Below are 23,855 nucleotides of genomic sequence, written 5' to 3' on the forward strand. Positions count from 1 at the left end.
ACCTAAAAGACTGCACAGTTAACTAAGTGGAAGTCAGTATTAATAAAGAATTTTGTCAGTATTAATAAAGAAAAATCTGTATATATAACTAATATATAAGATTACTATTAATTTGTCTATGGTTGCACATTGAATTAATTATCCTTGTGGTTAACTATCAGAGCTTCTGGCTCTCTCACTCTTCATTCATTTATTCAACAACCATGTGCAAAGTAAGAACTGGAATTACAAGATGAAGATAATAGGGTCCACCTCTAACAAACATATGCTATAATCTGAAGAAACAAACATACAATTTCCATACAGAGTCACAGACACCACGACAGGCATAAGACAGGGCACTAACACACAGATGGGACACCTATCCCAGTTGAGTCAATACTGTGGGCTTTTTGATGGAGGCAATATGTAGACTGATACCTGAAGGACAAGGAAAACATGGGCCAGATAGAAGGAAGAAGCAAATGCCCAGAGCTGGAGCTAAGGAAGATGGCTGTGGAATTCCACGTGGTCTAGGGTGGCTGGACACCAGAGCAAAGAGGGCCGGAGAATAGCAAGGGGTGAGAAACAAGGTTGAATAAGGTGACAGGGACCACATTGATGTGAGTGTTTTTATTCCATGCTAAGGAATTTGGAACTTCTCCTGAGGGCAAATGGAAACCAATGACAAAGTAAATGGCTGGAGATTTAAAATGTTGCCTGTCAAGTGACTGCTTATGAACTATAATTCCAGACTAAGTATTACTTGATGAGTCTGGGGTCTTTAGGCCTTAAATCACTACCATAACCCTGAGAAGTTGATGATGCCTCTGTTTTCTGAGAATAATTTCCACATGCTGGTTGACAGTTCTATGGGGATGGCAGAACAAAGTGCAGAGCCAAAAAAAAAAAAAGAGATGCAAAGACTTCCTGAGATGTTTGTAAAGCTATGGAACATGATGAATTAATGAGACATTATATAATAAGTATACTCTTCACTATAAATGTTTATGTTTTCACTTCTTTCATTAGATGTGTGTAAGAAAGAATATTTAATGTAGTATCTATTAGCCAAACAATGGAAAGGGATGCCACTCACCCTTTGCATTTACAGTTTATTTCAGAAATCAATTAATCTAAATTTAATTCATGAATTTTGGCAACATACCTTCTTTAAGTTCTCTAGTTATATTTTTTTCCAGCTCCTGTTGCATCTGAAATAAATGAAATGTTATTTATAATGTTTAAGTTAGACAAGGGACATTATAATGGAAATGATATATCACTTACAAAATATGGCCTGTAATACTCTTAAAGACTACAATTGATTGCTTAAATATCAAAATAATCACATAAAATTCCTACTTGTTTTAAGTTTGGATTTTTAAATGTGTAATGTTGTTGGATAAGAAGTACAATTAATATTGTCTATTGCATATACATCATTTCAGAAAGGTGATGTTTTCTCTTAGTAGTACAAAGGTAAAACAACTGAAGTCATAGTTTGCAATGAATGCATTCTTAGCAAATGAATGTAATTCTTACCAAAACTCTGACCTTATAAAGCCTAATCAGTTTTTTCCCTTTAATGGATTTTTCCTTAAAATAAACTTTCCAGCCAGGCACAGTGGCTCACGCCTATAATCATAGCACTTTGGGAGACCAAGGCAGGCAGACTGAGGTCAGGAGTTCAATACCAAGCTGGGCACACAGTGAAACCCCCATCTGTACTAAAATACAAAAAAAATTAGCCAGGTGCGACGGCATGCACCTGTAATCCCAGCTACTCAGGAGGCTGAGGCAGGAGAATTGCTTGAACCCAGGAGGGGGAGGTTGCAGTGAGCTGAGATTGCACCACTGCACTCCAGCCTGAGCGACAGAGCAAGACTCCATCTCCAAAATAACAAACAAAAAATTTTTCCGTTCTCTACTTTTAGAAAATTAAAATTTTAAAGTATGTTCTATGCTGATTTTTGGTACAGAATCATCAATATATACAGGAAGAAAGTGATACTGTTATATGTCATGTGAAAATTCTACTGATAAAAAAAGTGTAAAATAAATATTATGCTACCTATATATAACTTTCTTTATTCATGTAAACACAAAGATTTCAGAAGATATGCTGTAAAATGATAAATGTAAGTTAGAGCTAGTTTTCAAGCTTAGTTTCTTTGACTCACAACTTTGAATTATAAACAAAAAATACATAGTTCTTTAATTGTAATTTTGATTTCAGATATTAGTACCAATTTTTTAAACATGACTAATTATATTTATACACTTAATTACAAAATGTGTGGGAATATTTCTGAATATATTGCAAATGTCCCATTTAGAGCATTCTTATTTAAATCTTTTTTATAATAGGTATTCTCTCACTAAATACCCAGAACATGGTAGGAAATAGCAGACTATATAGCGAGCACAATAGGTACTTTGTGGTGATAATAATATGATATTGATACAATAATGATATCTAATATGATATCTATATGATAACAATATGATATCTAATGCCTTTAAAAATGTTAGGCATGAAGATAAACACTTTTGACTAACAGGTTTCCCAATATTTTGTAAGACTGTTTTCCATATATTTCTGTGACAATAACATTATAGACAGGCCTTATAAAATGAATAATGTGACAACAGCATTAGTAGGTCCTATAAAAGTAATAACTCAATACCAAATAAAGGGAGAAGCCTTTTTTGAACTAATCTTATATTGCTATTCATTAATAAACACAACATAAAATATACATTTTTATATGACTTGTATTAAAGAACTACTAATGTAATGTAGTTCTTTTCCTAAATATTTACTTCCTATGTGTAGAAATTTTATTATTTCTTTATACCCTATTTACAAATACTTTCATAACATGTACATTTTGCTTAGATAAAAATGACATACTCTTAACAAATTGCTTACCTTATGCTGAAGAAAACTCTCTAGAAAGAGAATGCTTCTTGCATAACAAATCTAAGTAGAGGTTATTTTTCCCCCTAACACTTAAAGGGTACCTGGAAGAAGTTGCTGCCTCTATTCCAGCCCTGGAGTGGCCTCCCACTACATAAATTCTCTTCCAGCCTTCATTAACACTTGAAATATATATATATATATATATATATATATATATATATATATATATATCTTTTTTTTTTTTTTTTAGATGGAGTCTCACTTTGTTGCCCAGATTGGAGTGCAGTGGTGCAATCTCGGCTCACTGCAACCTCCACCTCCTGGGTTCAAGCAATTCTCCTGCCTCAGCCTCCAGAGTAGCTGGGACTAGGGCATGTGCCACCACACCTGGCTAAATTTTGTATTTTTTAGTAGAGACAGGGTTTCACCATACTGGACAGGCTGGTCTTGAACTCCTAACCTCATGATCCACCTGCCTCAGCCTCCCAAAGTGCTGGGATTACAGGTGTGAGCTACTGTGCCTGGCCAACCCTTGAATATTTTACCACATAAATGACAGCTGAGGGCAACTACCTTTGATAAAAGGACACCAGGCCAGACATGAAGGCTCAAAGGGAAAGGGGGAAGACCCAAAACCCAGGAGGGAGTTGCTCTAGGAGGGACACCCGGAAGCTTAGGAAAAGGGTCTTCTGTGTTGACAACTCTGGTTTTGTCCTGGCTGGTGGGAAGCTGGGATGGTTTTACCTATATTCAAAGTGAAAACTGGCACATATTAAATAACTTTGAAAATGTCTCTTATTTTATTCCTACTTTCCCATTAAATCACACATTTTCCTCCTATTTCCCTTAATACAAATTTAGAATTATTGTCTCCAGTTAAATAACTTAACACAGTGACTGATGCAGACTACGGAAGGGAAGAGGAGAGAAAAATGTCTTGGCGACATTAATAATTGTCCTGTTGAGGTAGACATGGTCCCATCCATGGTTTTTGAAATGTATAAAGCAATAGCTAAGGAGAAACTGAACACTGCTAGAGGAAATAAAAAAGCTTAGTAAATTACTAACCTCTTATGCTAAAAAATGAATGCATAATACAAAATCAAGAGCTACTAGAAGTAAAATAAATAAACTATGTTTTATAAAATGCTCCTCCTTTCTCTGTGGCCTTTCTGTTTATTTCCAGGTGGGAACTATGTTTCAGATGGTGGAGGTAGCTTGAAGTCCAACATTACCCTGTCTCAAAAAAAAAAAAAAACAAAAATAAAACAAAAAACAATTATATGAGAAATCTGAAACCCAAAGGGAAAAAGACAACATAACTAACCTTGGTCAAGTATTTCTCCGTGCTATTATTTGAAGTCCGTGGATTTGAGGTAGGGATCACTACGTTTTCTCTTGGAATAAGTTTTCTGTTCAAATCTAAACTATTATTAAGATTTCCAACACAAGGTGACACCAGGACTGGCCTGGTAGTGAGAGTGGTGAATAAAGATCTGGTCTGCTGTTTTTCCATAAGAAGTTTGGTGTTGACCTCTGCTAGCCTCTCATTAGTTCTGTGAAGATTGCAGAAGACACATGCTTAGTATTTAACTTTTCCCTAAATGATTCCTAAGAAATTTGCATATTTTAAAAAGTTATCATAAGAGTAAATGAAATTTCCCACTAAATAGTATTATAACACTGAAAATGTGTCAGAGCATGCCTACCATATGCAATTGCAATTTTTAGATTGTTCTAAAGAAGCACATATGTTTCTAGGGTAGTTCCCAACAAACAAGTAATTCAAGCAAAGTAAGGAAGGGAGGATATGGCTATCAGTGATGTATGGCTTCACAGGTAACACCTGCTGCCTTCTGGAACAGCTCCACTGCTAAGATTCCTGAGGATGCCATTAGAAATACTTGTCATTAAAGGGCAAATATGTGAGATGATGAATATGTTAATTTGCTTGACTTTAATAACCATTTCACTATGTACAAATATATCAAAAATATCATGTACTCCTTAAGTACATACAATTAACAAAACTAAGAACAAAGAAAAACCAGCTAAAAATACTTGTATTTAGTAAACCACTTTAGAGATTTAAAAAAAAAACTTCCTCAAGACATGTTGAAACATTTGCTTTCACCACCCTTTCCCTTTTACATTTATTTCACTCATTATCTGGAAAAATATTAGGCATCTGGCACCAAGAAATAATTCAGAGCAACAAATTCTAGGGGACAGCTGAGTTGGTGATCAAAAAGAACTAAAGAGCCTCAAAGGTAGTTAGCTTCTAACATTGTTCCCAAGGCATCAGGGCCAGGGCCTGCCCACACACTCCCTAAGGCTGACCAAGGTGTTATTTTTAACCACTTTATGAATTATACTTCCCTTCATCCCTGTGTTAATCATTCCCTATCTCACTAGCATGCCTTCATGTCATAGAAAAACTATACAGGCTAGACTGTTTACAGTGCCTTCTAGTGATAACACCAGATATCAAGGAAAGTTAATTGATGGAGTGCTAGCATGTGCAGAGTAGTAATACTTGACCTTTCTGGTTTAAGTTGTAATTTTCAAAAAAAAAAACAGCTCAACTCATTAATAATTCTATTTATGGTAATGCTTACAAACAATTTGATGACAATATCAATGTCTAACAAAGTTTCAAAAGCACAAAGCATGAAGACAGATCTAGTTAACTACATGAGAATATGAATGGAAAAGCCATATAACATTTAAAAAACAGGGGAAAGACATAAACTATCAAATATATATATATATATTTTTTTTTTTTAAGACGGAGTTTCGCTCTTGTTACCCAGGCTGGAGTGCAATGGCGCTATCTCGGCTCACCGTAACCTCCGCCTCCTGGGTTCAGGCAATTCTCCTGCCTCAGCCTCCCGAATAACTGGGATTACAGGCACGAGCCACCATGCCCAGCTAAGTTTTTGTATCTTTAGTAGAGACGGGGTTTCACCATGTTGACCAGGATGGTCTCGATCTCTTGACCTCGTGATCCACCCGCCTCGGCCTCCCAAAGTGCTGGGATTACAGGCATGAGCCACCACGCCCGGCCTATCTTATATTTTAAAGGTAAGTTAGTTTACTAACATCACTTTCCAAAATTGTATTACCTAGTGAGCTTTCACTTACCATTAATCTCATGAACCTGTCTCACTAAGAATTATGCTTTCAAGGCAAATTGCTTAATTTATTTCCTATGATTCTGTATTTTGACTTACTTGTTTAGTTTATTTGACAAGGATTTTCTAACTTTTAATTCTTCCAGATAGAGTTGTTTGTATTTTTCCAGTTCGGTTTTATTAACGTCTTCTTGAAAAGTTTTCATTTTGGAGAGTTCAGATTCCAGATCGTTAATTCTGAGTTCCATTTGACTTTTCATTGAAGCAAAACTGTTCTCTCTTAACTGTTCTAAGTTTTCTTGAGATGCTGCTTGTGCCTAATAAAAATTAAAAGCATATGTTTTAAAGATATATAACCTGAGTAAGACCAAGGCCACCTCCTCGGTGTCTAAGGCCGCTCTGTTTTTAAGTCAAACTACAAAAACAGAAAGATCTGTGTCAATCCTCATTGGTCAAAGAGATAAGAGGACACTCCAGGGCTCTACTTGAAAAAGGAACCCAAATACACCTTCCAAAGAAATGAAAGTGAGTTTCTACTAGAGAAGCACTTTGATCCTTGAGGAAGTAATCAAAACAATAAAGGCTGACTGGCAACCCAGATGTCTAATGATGGGGGAAATGTTATGTAGAAAATAAAATGATAATTGGTAACAGGAAAACCTAAGAAAGAAAACGAGTACAAATTTGTATATATATTCTAATGCAAATTGCATAAAAATTATTTTTGTGTTAAAATACAATGTTTGTGGGAAGACTTGAATATGCTTACAATTTCTGATGTGATATTCCATTTTATAAATAAACTTGGCAAAGTAAATTAAAGCAAATCTGTATGGAACATATAGGAACTTAGGGCTTAGTAACTACATGTGTGTTAAGTAGAATACTGCGTGTTCTAACTTAGGGATAAATGCAGTGCACATAAATATATATGTTGAGAAAAAAGGCCAAGGTCTTGGATCTCTTACAGTAGTTCTACCTGCTAGAGCACAAGGTTATGGAATCACCTGGAGTACAAGTAAAGGAATTTGGAGTGTGATCCTGAGCCTTCCTGACTAGCTCTATGGCTTAGGCCCTGCTGTTTCACCTTTCCCTAAGTCTTCTCTTCATCTGTAAAATAAGAAACGGTACTGGCTTATCACTAAGATTTCTCCCTATTCTCATTCCATGTCTCTAAGAGCTAACATGTAGGCTCATGCCTGTAATTTTAGCACTTTGGGAGACCTAAGCAACAGGATCACTTGAAGCCAAGAATTCAAGACCAGCCTGAGCAACAAAGCAAGACTCCGTTTCTACCAAAAATAAGAATTAAAAAATCCGCCAGGCATTATGACATGCATCTGCAGTCCCAGCTATCCGGGAGGCTGAGTAATAAACATTTGTACTCATGAACTCTGATAATATAAATAATAATGAAATTAATTAAAAATTTCAAAAAGTGAACAACATAATTTAAGAACAATGGAAGAGTATGGTATAATTTCTAAATCACAATTTTTTCTTTTCCTGATGGTTCTGTTTTATGCCAGCTGGTCTTAATAGCCAAATAATTCTCTAATGAGAATCATTATCCTGAATGATTAATTTAGTTATAATAATGATGGGAACTGAAATATCTAAAGGGAGAAACAGATGCCGTTTTCCTTCTAGAAATCTATAGAACAAACTGCTATAAGGGATGTAAAAGAAACACATACAGGGTACATGTCCAAAATACAATTTGCAGTGAATGAATGAAGGCACACTACATATAAACTAACCTGTAAAAAGAGATTGACTTCCTTTAATTTTTCGACTATTTCCTGTCTTGCTCTCTCTTCAATCTCCTGCTTATACTGTTTGACTTGACCACGCTCTACCATATTCCTTTCTAGATGACTTCTGAGGTTTACCACTTCTTGTTCCAACTTCTCTTTATTCTTCTGTAGTTTTTCACATTTCTTTTGTATTGTTTTCATAGATAACAACTCCTGTTGAAGAACTTGATTCTTTGTATCCAGATGCAGACATTTTGAACCTGCAGTCTCCAGTTCTGCTGTAAGATCATCAATCTGAATGAAAACAAGAATACAGTGTGATAATGAAGGAAGTAGCCTGAGAACAGCCTAACTTAAAACCAAGAACAAATTCTGAAATAAATTCAGTTGCCACAAAATGTCATTTGAACTATAAAATATTCTTCCAATGTGGAACTCAGAAAATAAAAAACAAAGTTAAAGCCACCAGGAGTTACAAAAATATATTCCTGATTTTCGACATCTTTGCTACACAACATTTGAACTTGATCTTCAACTTATATTCTTCTACGATTCTTTCATGTCTTTCCTCCTTACACGGCTCTAAGACGTAGTAGAAAGTCTCTTACTGCTTCCCCCATAAAAATGCCCTAAAATTTCCAAAAAAGTTCTGGGGACATCCTATTATCTAGGCATCGTAAAAAAACGGCTCCCAGAATAAGACTTTTAAAATAAGACTATAATTAATAAATCCAGTAATACAGATTCTAATGCCATAGGCCTTTTTCTAAGCTGCAAATTTTTTATGCTAATTTGAGTTGCATTCTAAAAGGGGTAATAATTCTTGGGGTTAAGGCCACAGAATAAAGAACCTTGAAAAAAATTCACGTACTTAGGACAGCCAATTGATTTTAAATAAAGGTGCTAAGAACATACACTGGGGAACGGACATCTTCTTCAATAAATAGTGCTAGTAAATTGGATATCCATATGCAGAAGAATGAAACTAGACCCCTAACATCATATACTAAGGTCAACTCAAAATTGATTAAAGATATAAAAAACTAAGACCTTGAAACTGTAAATCTACTAGAAGAGAGGGAAAATGCTTTAGGACATTTGTCTAGGCAAAGCTTTTATGGGTATTTTCAAACACATAGGCAAGAAAACAAAAATAGACAAATGGGATAATATTAAACTGAAAAGCTGCACAGCAACAGAATTAACAGTGAAGAGACAATCTGTAGAATGGGAGAAACTATTTGCAAATTATTCATTGACAAGAGACTAATATCCAGAATATACAAGGAACTCAACCCAACAGGAAAAAGAATAAATAATCCAATTCAAAAGTAGGCAAAAACCTGAAACAGACATTTCTCATAAGAAGACATACCAATGGCCAAAAGTATATGGAAAAAATGTTCAACATCACTAATCATCAGAGAAATGCAAAATCAAAACCAGCAAGTGATAGTAGCCATTCTAACTAGAATAAGGCAGTATCAAAAGACAAAAATTAACAAATGCCAGCAAGGGTGCAGAGAAAAGGGAACTCTTAGATATTGTTGGTATGGATGTAAAGTAGTACAGCCATTATTTTTAAAAATGTGAAGTTTTCAAAAAGCTAAAAATATTACTGCCATATGATATAGCTATTCCACTACGGGGTACTTATCCAGGAGAAAGGAAATCAGCATATCAAAGGGATAGCTGCATTTCCATGTTTATTGCAGTACTATTCACAATAGCTAAGATATGGAATCAACCTAAATGTCCATCAATAGACAATGATAAAGAAAATGTGGTGTATAGAGATACATAAAGATGAAAACAGACACTGAGGACTCCAAAAGGAGGGAGGGAGAGAAGGGGGCCAGGGCTGAAGAACTTCCTATTGGGTCTATGATCAGAATTTGGGTGATGAGATCAACAGAAGTCCAAACCTTGACATCATGCAGTATACCCTTGTAACACACCTGCACATCTACCCTTTGAACGTAAAATGAAAATGGGAATTGTTTAAAAAAAAAACAGGAAGGAAGGGAGGTCGTAGTGGTCAGGTACAGTGGCTCACGCCTGTGCTGCCAGCACTTTGGAAGCCAAGGTGGGCGGATCACCTGAGGTCAGGAGTTTGAGACCAGACTGAACAAAATGGTGAAATCCCATCTCTACTAAAAATATAAAAATTAGCCAGGCATAGTGGCCCACACCTGTAGTCTCAAATTCTCAGGTGGCTGAGGAAGGAGAATTGCTTGAACACAGGAGGCAGAGGTTGCAGTGAGCTGAGACTGTGCCACTGCACTCCAGCCTGGGTGACAAGAGTAAAACTCTGTCTCAGAAAAAAAAAGATGTGTTGTATACATAGGATGGAATACTATTAGCCATTACAAAAAAAGAATGAAATCATGTCAGTAACATTATGTTAAATAAAATAGGTCAGGCACAGGAAGACAAACATCTCAGGTCCTCACTCATATGCAAGTGCTAAAAAGAAAACCGAGCTCATGGAAGTAGAGAGTAGAATCATGGGTATTAGAGGCTGGGAAAAGCAGGAGGGAGGAGAGGCGGGGAAAGGAGGAGGTGTTGGGTTGATGGCTACCAAATTAGAGCTAGCTAGGAGGAATGCGTTCTGGTGTTCTATAGCACCACAGGGTGAATAAAGTTAACTATAATTTATTGTGTACTTTCAAAAGCTAAAAAGAGAGGATTTTGAATGTTCACAAGACAAATGATAAATGCTTGAGATTATGGATATGCTAATTAGTTTACACATTGTATACATCTATTGAAATATCACTCTGTAGCCATAAATATGTATAATTTTGTGTCAACTAAAAATAAAAGGAAAAATATTCATCCCATCATAAAACAGAACATGGGCAAACCTCAGTGACTCATTTTTCATGAATAGAATGTGGTACAGGTAGCAGCATGCGACTTCGGCATAGGTTATAAGAGGTTCCCTATCTCAGACTCATTGCCCTTGGAACCCAGCCCTGATCTTGTGAGGAAGCTCAGGACTTGGACAGATTAGTAGTACACAAAGCAGAAGATTCCAGTCCCCCAGGCTTTGAGCTGTGTCCAGGGACCTGACGGGAACAGAGATTCCCTGGCCGAAGATTTTCCCAAAACACAGGTTCCTGGACAGAATAAACGTTGTTGTTTTAAGCCAGTAAATTTTGGGTACTTTGTTAGGAAGCAATAAGCAGAAAAAATGTATTTTACAAAAGGAGACAATAAGAAACACAATAACTAATATCAGAGGAATTCGTCTCATTCAAAGTAGAACCTAATAAATGTAGAGATTAATTTATTCACAGCTAACAATGACAAGCAGATAACCAGGAAAAAAGTGTAAGAGGTATTCAGAAAGTTTTTTCTAAAGTTCCTTCCAATTAGAAATTCTTATAACTAAACAAGTGTACCTCCAGAATTTTCCCTAAAGTTAAGGAATAAGAAGACTAAAAGGCAAGGAGACAAAAGTATAAAAGTTGAAAAACAACTAGAAATATTTGTTTTAATAACCAAAATCAGGAGTCTTGTCTGATTTCAATTAACTGAAATTCTAAAAAAAAAAAAAAAAAGATAAGCAGCTTTGAGTACTTTTTAAAATACAAAGAAAATTTTATTTGTATATAAAAGACTCTAAGAAATGATGACATAAGGTTAACAGAGTTGATGTCAAGAAACAATTAGGTTTGAAGTTACAGATAATAAACATTGTTTCATTGAACCTTCCCTTGATTACATTAGACTGCATCCCTGGTATGCTCACAATGGAATCTTAAGCATGATGCATCCAGGCGATACAGCTGTAATTCCTTTCTGTTAGTCCTCGTTCTCTCTCTTTTTTTTTCTTTTTCTTCTTTTTCTCTGGACTAGGAATTGTTTTGCTGGTACATGTTCTTCCTCAGAAAGCGATTCTTCCTTAATGTTTTTCTTTTTACCCTTTTTCTTCTTCTTCTTCACAGATGTTTCTTCTACCACTTTTTCTTCTTCCACCTCTTCTTCAACTTTAATCTTGGCTTCCTTTGCTTTCTTTTCAGTAATATCATCCTCTCTATCTACCTGTTCTATTTTGCATTTTTTAGGATGGGTTGGAAGTGTGGAGTCACCAGAAGGATCATAAGTCTTCACTTTTGTGTTCACATTTCTGTTTTTGCTAACGCCTTTCCTGTTCCACTTATTTTTCTTATTCCTCTATCTTCCAAAGTTCTCAACCTGGCCTCTAATTTGGCTCCGTTCTCAACTCCCATCACAGAACTTGAATCCACCAAAAGCATCATAACATATAGCCAAAACAGTTTTGGCTGCCAGCCTTCAAGAAGTCTTTCCTTTGTGCTTGGGACTTGTCTGGCCTACAAGTGAAGCATGATAAATGAGACCATACTTAGGGATATCCTATCTAGATTTGAGGGCTCTGAAATGTGCCTTTCCTGCTCCATGAATCTGAACTATAGAAGTTGCATGCCTAGCCAAATTCAAAAGAGAACCATTAATGCTATGAACTTAACCACAAGACATAATTTTTAAAGTGCAACCAATACATACTGCCATCAGTTACTGCTACAAGTTTAGCTATATCTATGAAAATAGGTGAAGAAAATGAAATCATCTGATCTTATGACTTCAGGCACCTGAATGAAGTCTTCGATTAATGATGCAGGTAAATTAGTTATACCAGACCAGGTGCCGTGGCTCATGCCTATAATCCCAGCACTTTGCAAGCCTGAGGTGGGCGGATCACCTGAGGTCAGGAGTTTGAGACCAGCCTGGCCAACATGGCAAAACCTCATCTCAACTAAAAATACAAAAATTAGCCAGGCATGGTGGCAGGTGCCTGTAACCCCGGCAACTTGGGAGGCTGAGGCAGGAGAATCACTTGAACCCAGGAGGCAGAGATTGCAGTGAGCTGAGATCGTGCCACAGCACTCCAGCCAGTGCAAAAGAGTAAAAATCCATTAAAAAAAAAGTTATGCCATTTTAAACATGCTGATAGCATTTTTAATTATAGCCCATCATCCTTATAATATTGCCATACATGTATACAGCATTTTATTATAAATCAGTTGCTGAAAATATTTTTGAAAGTCAAATATATTACAACTGCATACTCAGTAGTGAAACTAAGATAATCAATCAAGGGTATATATCCTCTACAGTGATTTCTTAAAACTGCATTCAAATCTATGTCTAATGAGGTTATTATTATGAGAATGTTAACTGTTTTATCCTCTTATATTCATCTGATTATTCTAATTAACCCTAACAAACTCTTAACAATCTAGTGCTCAATCTTCATTTTCCTTTCCTCAGTGAGGAAGTACAGAGAACATTACAAAATCACTTCTAATCTCCTTAGTATAAAATTAATGTAGTGCCCTTTGAATGTTAAGAAGTTAAATACAATTTCTCCTTTACCTTACTTTAAGCAAATCCGTATAAAGACTGTCTCATCTTTATGTTGGACCACAATGCTTCTCCATATCTTACCAACTGGCTCTGAAATTTTGAAATTCTAGTGACTAATGTGGCTATGATTTCTCTCTCATTAATTACCTAAACACGGCCAGGTGCAGTGGCTCACACCTGTAATCCCAGCACTTTGGGAGGCTGAGGTGGCTGATCACGAGGTCAGGAGTTTGAGACCATCCTCGCTAACATGGTGAAACCCTGTCTCTAGTAAAAATACAAAAAATTAGCCAGGTGTGGTGGCAGGTGCCTGTAATCCCAGCTACTTGGGAGGCTGAGGCAGGAGAATTGCTTGAACCTGGGAGGCAGAGGTTGCAGTGAGCCGAGATCGTGCCACTGCACTCCAGCCTGGCGACAGAGGGAGACTCTTTCTCAAAAAAAAAAAAAATATCTAAACACTACATGATTTTTAAGTGCTGCACTTATGAAAATTTTTCTTTGAATGGGTTGAACTATTGATTCCATGAACCATGTACAGTATAACTGTGCATTTCTGTTTAAGTAAACAAAGGGAAATACTAGAAACTGTGGTTTCCAAGAATGTAGGATCTGTGCCAAGAAAAGATCAGACTCAATGCTATACCTTGAAAACCCCAGGTACCAGATCATAAGAGGATTTAACTATAAACTGAAAGATGATCGATTAGCTCAATTTCCAGTAGGGAAAGCTGACAACCCCAACTTTATCTCTCTTTCCTAGACAGTAAACATTTAAGATGATGAATTCACAGAATTCATAGATGATTCTGTGAATTATAATGAGTTAATAAAACATAATGTAGTAAAAGACTATGTCAGCAGATTCTGTGATCAGGATTTGATGGAAACGGGACTGGAGAGAGAGGTACTGGGTGAGACTAAAGGTTTGAAAGAAAAAAAGGAATGAACTCGAGCTTTGTAAGCCTCACTTTCCATCATGTAATAGGGTCTGCAAGGCATGAGCCACAGACTCCTTCAGGAAGCAAAAAGTTGTAGGGGTTCAGTCAAGATGGTGAGAGAAATTGTAAAATTATAGGAAATAGTCACAAACCTTCTTGAAAGGCCAGGGGGGTTGCACAGCCTCAGTTAAAGGTTTGGCTGAAGGAAGCCTAATCCTCTTTACCTTGAATTAACAGCAGAAAAACAATTAACAAGGGAATGTGGGAGAGTTTATCTAAATAACATGTTTACTCATTTGGTCCTAAAACTAAACTTCGATCATTTGCAGGCAGGGTGGCTCTCTCTGGGGGAGGGTGACCAAGTTAATTACCCTCTAGTGGTGTTGACTCAAAGCCTTTGTCATTTAATATGTGCTGAATAAATGGCCGGTGAGGCCAGCTAGTCAGGGCCACCATGGCTGCTACAACTCTTTCAGTGAGAGGCCTGGCTCCCTAGTCTGCTCTTTCACTGAATATCTGTATCTGGGTACATTATTCATCCATTGTGCAGCTGGGGTCTGCGAAATGGACCCCAGCAAAAAGTGAAGTTAAGACACTGCAGTATACTGACTATTATTACATAAATAATATACAAAATAAGCAACATGACTGAAAAAGAGTTCTCATTAAACTTGGTTTGGTAGTGGCATAAGAATAGACATAGATCAACATATTAGAATTGAGAATCCAAGCCGGGAGCAGTGGCTCAGGCTTGTAATCCCAGCACTTTCGGAGGCCAAGGCAGGCGGATCACAAGGTCAGGTGTTCGAGACCAGCCTGTCCAATATGGTGAAACCCTGTCTCTGCTTAAAAAAATATAAAAATTAGCCAAGTGTGGTGGCGCGTGCCTGTAGTCCCAGCTACTCAGGAGGCTGAGGGAGAATTGCTTGAGCCTGGGAAGTGGAGGTTGCAGTGAACCAAGATGGTGCCAGTACACTCCAGCCTGGGTGACAAAGTGAAAAAAAATTAAAATTAGAATTGAGAATCCAAAAATACACCCACACATTCAGGGGTGACTAATTTTCAAAAGGGTAACAAAACAATTAAATGGGAAAAGAACTGTCTTTCCCACAAATGGTGCTGGGACAACTGAATACCCGTAAGTAAAGAATAAAGTTGGACTCCCACCAAATACCATACATAAAAACTATAAATTTCGCTCAAATATTTAGCTCAAAATAAAACAGCTAGAGGTAAGAGCTAAAACTATAAAACTCACAGCAGAAAACACAGGTATAAATCTTGTGACTACACTTAGCAGTGGTTTCTTAGATCACAAGAAAAAACAAATTAACTGGAACTCATCAAAACATTATAACTGCTGTGGCTTGAAAAGACACTATGTAGAAGGTGAAAAGGCAAGCCACTGAGAGGGAGAATATATTTGAAAAGCATACATTTGACATAAGATTTACAACTAGGAAACAAAAAAGCCTTACAATTCAAAAATAAAAAGATACCAAGCTAAAAAATGGGCAAAGGATTTGAATAGACATTTCTACAAAGACTATACACACACGGCTAATAAGCACATAAAAGATAATCTGCATTAGAGAAATGCAAATCAAACCACTTCACACCACTAGGATGGTATCTTTTTGCAATCAAAAAGAGAGAAAATAATTGTTAACAAGGATGTGGAAAAATCAGAACCCTCATATGCTGATGGAAATGTAACATGATGCAGCCACTTTGGAAAACAGACTGGCAGCTCCTTAAAAGGTTACACATAGACAGCACTATTCACAATAGCAAAGATAGGAAATCAACCTAAATGTCTATCAATGAATGACTGGATAAAGATAATGTGGTATATACCTACAATGGAAAACTACTGCCCATAAAAAAGAATAAAATCATGTCTTTTGTAGCAACATGGAGGGAACTGGAGGCCATTATCTTAAGTAAAACAACTCAAAAACACAAAGCCAAATACCACATGTTTTCACTTATAAGTGGGTGCTAAATAATGTGCACACATGAACTTAGAGTTGGAATAAAGTCATTGGAGACTTGGAAGGGTGGGAGGGTGGGAGGAGGATGAGAAATTACTTAATGGGTACAATGTATACTGACTGGGGAATGGTGACACTAAAAGCCCAGACTTCATTCACCGCTGCCCAAAAAAATTTATACAAGTTTTTTTAAATGTTAAGCATAGAATTACCATATTACCACTTCCAATTCCAATTACCAATTCCACTAGAAAGTATAAACCCGAGAAATGAAAACATATGCAAAAACCTGTACATAACAGTTCACAGCAGTGTTATCAGTAACAGCCAAAAAGTGGCAACAACCCAAAAGTGCATTAACTGATCAATAAAATGATTTATCCATACAATGGAATATTACTCAGCAATAAGAAGAAATGAAGCACTGATACATGCTACAACACAGATGGACGTTGTTATGCTAAATGACAGAAGTCAGTTTCAAAACACCACACATTGTGATTGTCCAGAGTAGGCAAATCTATAGAAATAAAGAGGTTGAACCAGGAAGGGGAAACAGGTAGGGAATAACTAAGGAATGTAGGGTTTCTTTTTAGCATGATGACAATGTCCTAAAATTGACTGTGGTGATCACTGTATAACTCTGAATATACTAAAAGCCACTGGATTGTATACTTTAAATGAGTGAATTGCATCATATGTTAATTATATCTCAGTAAAGCTGTTACCAAAAAAATTGATCTGATACTAGTGACTTGGGGTCATGTAATGGTGTATTGCTTGTTTTTAGATAATTGCCCAGGGTTCAAGACATAAGAGAATCAGCAGCATGCCTGTTTTATACAAAAATGATATAGTACAAAGCTATCTTTTTTATGGCTGCATGGTATTCTATGGTGCGTATGTACCACATTTTCATTACCCAGTCTACTACTAATGATAGATGTTTAGGTCAATTCCATGTATTTGCTATTGTGAATAGTGCTGCAATGAACATATGTGTGTTTGTATCCTTATGACAGAATGATTTCTGTCCTTTGGGTATATAACCAGAAATGGAATTACTAGGTTGAATGGTAGCTCTGTTTTTAGGTCTTAGGAATTGCCACAATATTTTCCACAATGGTTGAACTAATTTATACGCCAATCAACAGTGTATTAGCATTCCTTTTACTCTGCAACCTCACCAGCATCTGTTATTTTTTTACTTTTTAATAATAGCCATTCTGGCTGGTGTGAGATGACATCTCATTGTAGTTTTGATTTGCATTTCTCTAATAATCAATAATGATGACCTTTTTTTCATGTTTCTTTGGCTGCATGTATGTCTTCTTTTGAGAAATGTCTATTCATGTATTTTGCCCACTTTTTAGTGGCGTTGTTTTTTGCTTGTAAATTTGTTTAAGTTCCTTACAGATGCCAGATATTAGACCTTTGTCAGATACATAGTTTGCGAAACATTTTCTCCCATTCTGTAGGTTGTCTGTTTACTCTATCAATACTTCCTTTTGCGCTGTAGAAGCTCTTTCATTTAACTAGATTCCACTTGTCAATTTTTGCTTTTGTTACAATTGCTTTTGGTGTCTTGGCCATGAAACTTTTGCCTATTCCTATGTCCAGAGCCAGGAGCCATTATCCTTAGTAACCTAACACAGGAACAGAAAACCAAATACTTCAAGTTCTCACTACTAAGTGGGAGCTAAATGATGAGAACACATGGACACATGGAGGGGAACAACACTCACTGGGGCCTACTAGAGGATGGAGGGTGAGAGAAGGGAGAAGAATCAGGAAAAATAACTAATAGGCACTATGCTTAATACCCGGGTGACAAAATAATCTGTACGACAAACTCCCATGTCACAAGTTTAACTATAGAACAAACCTGCCCATCCACCCCTGAACTTAAAAGTTTAATTTTAAAAAAAGCTCTTTTTATTAGTATCAAGTCCCTAAAAAAGTTTTAAAAAAAAATCTTTATTTCGCTGTTCAAAGCACTGAGAGGTGTATATTTCCCAAAATTAAGTCATTTTTTGGGGTCCCAAAACTTATTAAAAATTACCTTATGTTTTAGCTTATTAATCTGAATATCCATTTCAAATGGACTAGTTTTTAAATCTCCATGGAAACTAAACTCTCCATTTTCACATTCATTTAACGTCTTTCTTGTCATTTTTAAGAGGTTCTTAAATCTGCAGGGAGGTACAAAATGACTAGGTCAGGTTTTTAAAAGGCAAACATTTAATAATTATTTAAACAGATACTATGTTTCAGCACATGAGAGAAACAAATGTTAATCATGATCCTCCCATTTATTTCAATCTGACATAGATTGAAAACACTCTAATGAAATTACAATCTGAGGTAAATAACGTGAAGAAAAACTGTATGACATATACGGCAGATAAAGAGTTAATACTGTAATCACATGGAGTTTTCATAAATTATTACGATCCATTTTAGTATGGTAATATGAAACACTAACCTATTATTAAATACTAGCTAAAACTCAGAGATCAGTGTCCAAGTTGAAGAGGAAAAGCATGCCTAAACCAGGCTCAGTGGTTCATGCCTGTAATCCCAGTACTTTGGGAGGCTGAGCCAGGTGGATCACTTGAGCTCAGGAGTTCAAGACGAGCCTGGCCAACATGGTGAAACCCTGTCTCTACTGAAAATATGAAAACCAGCCAGGCATGGTGGTACATGTCTGTAATTCCAGCTACCCGGGAGGCTGAGGCAGGAGAATTGCTTGACCCCAGGAGGTGGAGGACTATGCTACTGCACTGCAGCCTGAGCAACAGAGACTCCCTCTCAAAAGAGAAAGGAAAGAGGAGAAAGGAAAGAGGAGAAAGGAAAGGAGGGGAGGGGAGGGGAGGCAGAAAAGCATATACACACTTATACACGAATGGTTGATATCCACTGAGCACTGTCTGTAAGAAGAAAAGTACAAAAATAAAGTACACACAAAAAATATCAAGATCATTCAAAGTAGAAAAGAGACAGGAAAGAAAACATCTTTGATGTCTGAGGTAAAGGGGAACAGGAAACAGGGAGAGTTTTAGAAGGAAGGAAATGAGCAGACAGAGCACGTATAAAGACTCAAAGGCTGCTTTCAGAAGAGCTCTAGAAATCTTTGCTAGCAGAATGTTAACAAAGTAAAAGGGATGCAAACCATGTTAGAGAAAGACAGTAAGAGAAAAATAGTGATTACAATCAGAACAAACATAGGTACTCAGCAAATAAATAGAAAAGCAGCCATGTTGAGGGCTTCCAAGGCAATGGGTAACGTTCCATTTTTAAATCTGGATAGTAGAAACATGATCGCTCATTTTACTCTTAAATCATACATATATTTGTATATGTATGAGGCATATATGTTTTAAAACAAACAGAAGTTTAATAACACATATATCTCAGGTATACAAGGGAGATATCCATGGGAAATGAGTAAATTTCCATGATATATTTTATAACTATAGAAAAAGAGAAAGAAAGAAAGCAGAAGCTAAATCAAGATAATTTTTGATGCTTCCAAAGAATGACACAGATCGGTTTTTAGATATTAAAAAATTTGAATATCTTCTTTGAAAGGAAGGACACTACCAAAGACAGAAAGATTACCATAGAGAGTGAAAGTATCTTCAGAAATAAAAATTCAAAGTAAAAGATGAAGAGTAAAGTTGACATTATATGCCAAAGGCATTGTCACTGTTTTCAAAATCATAAAAGAATAAGTGTAATATTTAGGCATTCAAAAAGTTTCAGATTGTGCTACAACTTGTTTCATTAAGAAAAAACTGATGTTGGCTGGGCGCAGTGGCTCATGCCTGTAATTCCAGCACTCTGGGAGGCTGAGAGGGCAGATCACAAGGTCAGGAGTTCGAGACCAGCCTGACCAACATGATGAAACCCCATCTCTACTAAAAATATAAAAATTAGCTGGGCGTGGTGGCAAGTACCTGTAATCCTAGCTACTCAAGAGGCGGAGGCCGGAGAATTGCTTGAACCCGGGAGGCAGAGGTTGCAGCGAGCCAAGATTGTGCCACTGCACTTCAGCCTGGGCAACAGAGCAAGACTCCATTTCAATAAATAAATAAATAAATAACAAGAAGAAGAAAAAGAAAAAGAAGATATTAAATAAATTTTTATCTAGGTTTGAAATAAGTAAAATTATAGTTAAATCAATTAACAAATGGTTAAAATCGATCTGAAATATTAAAATCTTACCTAGTTATCTCTCCTTCTAATTCAACATTTTTTTTCTTTTCTTGATCCAAATTACATTCCAGAGACTGTTTTAATTCTGTAAGTTTCTTTAATTGTTCCTTTTCATCCTCAGACTTTGAAACAAAAAATTTTCAATTATTTTAAAACTCTGGAAACACTCTTCTTAAAACTATTATTTCTCATAAGTTCATAAGTAACATATGTTTAGGCAAGTTTAAAAAACGGAGTTTACAAATCTGATGCCAACTAGAACAGATTTCAAAAATGACTTTTCTTAAAACACTTTACATTTCTTTTCTGGAATTTAAATTACCAAAATTTATTTGTTAAAAATATAAGTGTTTACACATAAAATAATAAAATTAATGAAAATTCTTTTTTAACAAAGTTATTTTAGATGTACATTCTTATTTCTAAAGTTACTCTAGAAACACTGTCATCAATAGTTCAAGCTATTCCAGGTTTTGTTAAATCAAATCATAGTAAGACAATTTTTAGAAAACCTTAATCTGGTTCCTGTTACATTTTTGATACTCGCCCGACTTTATGATGAGCTATTTCTTATTCTCTATAAACATTCTTCCATGAATTTCAATTTTTCCTTTTTTATTAACCATTTCTCTTTAAATATTTCTCCACAATAAACAAAAACATAACTTTTTCCTGATTCTTGTGGCTTTTTTAATCATCGTGTTTTTCCACTGGACTCTCTTGTTTGTTTGTGTTTGTTTGTGACAGGGTCCAACTCTGTGGATCAAGCTGGAGTACAATGTTGCAAACTCCAGGGGAGTGATCCTCCCACCTCAGCCTCCTGAGTAGCTAGGATAACAGCATGCACCATCACACCAGCTAATTTATTTTTTACACACACACACACACACACACACACACATTTTTTTTTTTTTGATGGTTCACCTCCAATATTTTAATTTTGGTGGTGCAGAAATGATACATCATCAGTAGAAACTGTACTTGGGAGTACTCATACAATCATTGTTTATCACTTTCAGCACACTTCAATAAATTACCAAGCTTTCTAACACTTTATTATAAAATAGGCTGTGTGTTAGATGGTACCTTACAGGTGTGTTATGAAGATTAAATGAGTTCATACATATATTTTAAATAAACAGTGTCTGGTACCTGGAAGGAGGATAGGAAAAAGGAGCTATTCCTATTGTTAATGATGGTGATTTATTCAGCACCTACTGCCTAATAAATACAAATGCTCCTCAACTTCCTATGGGGTTTCTTCCTGATAAATCCATCATAAACTGAAAATGCCATATATAAAAAATGCATTTAATCCACCTAACCTACTGAACCGGATAGCTTAGCCTAGCCTGCCTTAAACATGCTCAGAACACTTACAATGGCCTATAGTTGGTCAAGCTCATCTATTTTATATTTTTTTAGAGACAGAGTCTTGCTATGTATGTTGCCCAGGCTGGTCTTGAACTCCTGGTCTGAAGCGATGCTCCTGCTTCAGCCTCCTAAAGCACTGGGATTACAGGTGTCAGCCACTGTGCTAGCCAGACTCTAATATTTTTTAATACATGGTCTCATCTAGAGATCTATTTTTTTCATCACTTGTCTTCTTTTATATTAAAATCTAATTTTCAATCTTAAAATTCTCATTTTAAAATTCCAAAAGCCCTATTTTTTAGTCCTTAATCTGCTTTACTTCTCAGCAGCAGCTACTAAGTTACCATCCCTCCCCTCGGCTCTTCTGACCCCACTTCATTTTTAAATGCAGCAACTCCTCATGCTGAGTCCTGTCCTCTCTGTAAATTCTCTAAGAGCTCCTTAAATCTCAAGGCTTCATCCCAGATTCCCTAATCTAGATTTCTAGCCCGGACCTCTTTCCTGAGGTCTCTTCCTTCTGGTTCACTTCTCATAAACGATATTCTCAGCCATACATCCATAAACTATTACTTGGTGCAGATTTATTTTGTAGACAGCTAGTCTTGTACATTTTATGTTGACTCTTATTGGTGTTAGAGTATAGTGTTAATTTCTCATCTTGGGTGGGCACACTCACCCTTGGGATGTTGACCAACGTACTTTGTCTTCTTTTTCATGCACAAAAGTACTTTTAAAACATTACATAAAATTAACTTCAAGCTACTAATATAAGGTACGTATGAAGCATAAAAAAATTTCAGACTTGGGTCCTATCTCCCAGATATCTCATTATGTAGGTACAAATATTCCAAAATCCAAAAAAATCCAAATCTGAAACACTTGTGGTCTCAAGCATTTTAAATAAGTAATACTCAACTTATTCTACCACTAGAACAATAAAATTCCTTTTCAGGATGAAAGAAATTAAGAGGTTGACTTACCAAATCTGCATTTAACAAGTTTTTCTGAAGCTCTTCAATTCTGTCCATTTGCTTTTTGATTTTAACTTTTAACTTGGCATTATCTTTTTCAAGCCTGCAATGTATATTTTAAAATAATTATTCTCACAGATAAATTTTTTAAATGCTGTGTAATTTCTTAAAAAACACTTGAAAGTATAATTACATAAATTCTTAAAGATTTGAAAAGTAGGTCATTTGGCAACTCATCATTTTTCTAGTTGTGGTTTGCGGATAATGCACAACATTCTAGGATAATATAAAAAATTATGCATTTCAAAATAGCTTAATGCAGAAATTATTCCTTAACTTCACACAGATGTACTTATAATCATAGCTGATACAATTCTCATACTACACTGCTTATTTGCTCTATAAATAATCACATTATTCTGTGTACTGCTTTAAATTGTTACTTTTGCTTGTGATCTTGCATCTTCTCAACACATCTGACAGCTTCTGCATGTTGATCCTGTGCTTCCTGCAACTAAAACAAAGAAAAAAAAAGTTTACTAATAATCTAGTGCAAATCTGCTTATCACATGTTTTTGTAACTAAACCTTATTGGAACGCAGTCACACCCCTTCAATGTGCATATTGTTTATGGCTATTTCTGTGCTGTGACTATAGAGCTGATTTCTTGCAGCAGGTATCTTACGGCTCCCAAAGCCTAAAATAATACCATCTGGCCCTTTATAGAAAAGTTTAACAACCTGCATTCTAGAACTAAAACACATTATTCTTGTTTTCAAACTATATTTTATCAGATAAATACTACTCAAACTTACAAAATTGGTAAAAGGGGGCCGGGCACAGTGGCTCATGCCTGTAATCCCAGCACTTTGAGAGGCCAAGGCGGGTGGATCACGAGGTCAAGAGATCGAGACCATCCTAGTCAACATGGTGAAACCCCGTCTCTACTAAAAATACAAAAAATTAGCTGGGCAAGGTGGCGCGTGCCTGTAATCCCAGCTACTCAGGAGGCTGAGGCAGGAGAATTGCCTGAACCCAGGAGGCGGAGGTTGTGGTGAGCCGAGATCGCACCATTGCACTCCAGCCTGGGTAACAAGAGCGAAACTCCGTCTCAAAAAAAAAAAAAATTGGTAAAAGGGAGAAAGACAGGAAATTACCTTATGGTAAACA

General features: G+C 36.2%; 2 protein-coding genes across 7 annotated transcripts in view; one reads left to right on the forward strand and one right to left on the reverse strand.

Moving 5' to 3' along the window:
- Positions 1–23,855, forward strand: part of LOC103790987 (amyloid beta A4 precursor protein-binding family B member 1-interacting protein-like) — a 216,554-nt gene that overhangs the window by 101,426 nt on the left and 91,273 nt on the right. The gene's annotated exons all lie outside the window — the stretch shown is intronic.
- LOC128928269 (ankyrin repeat domain-containing protein 26-like) overlaps positions 1–23,855 on the reverse strand; it is a 60,837-nt gene that overhangs the window by 3,300 nt on the left and 33,682 nt on the right. The window contains 8 exon segments of the mRNA XM_078329673.1: positions 1,148–1,193; positions 4,233–4,461; positions 6,139–6,356; positions 7,800–8,090; positions 18,185–18,314; positions 20,350–20,462; positions 22,695–22,788; positions 23,129–23,199. Coding sequence (XP_078185799.1) covers positions 1,148–1,193; positions 4,233–4,461; positions 6,139–6,356; positions 7,800–8,090; positions 18,185–18,314; positions 20,350–20,462; positions 22,695–22,788; positions 23,129–23,199 — 1,192 coding nt within the window.

This window comes from Callithrix jacchus, chromosome 7 (genome assembly GCF_049354715.1).
Source record: "Callithrix jacchus isolate 240 chromosome 7, calJac240_pri, whole genome shotgun sequence".
Taxonomy (NCBI): domain Eukaryota; kingdom Metazoa; phylum Chordata; class Mammalia; order Primates; family Cebidae; genus Callithrix; species Callithrix jacchus.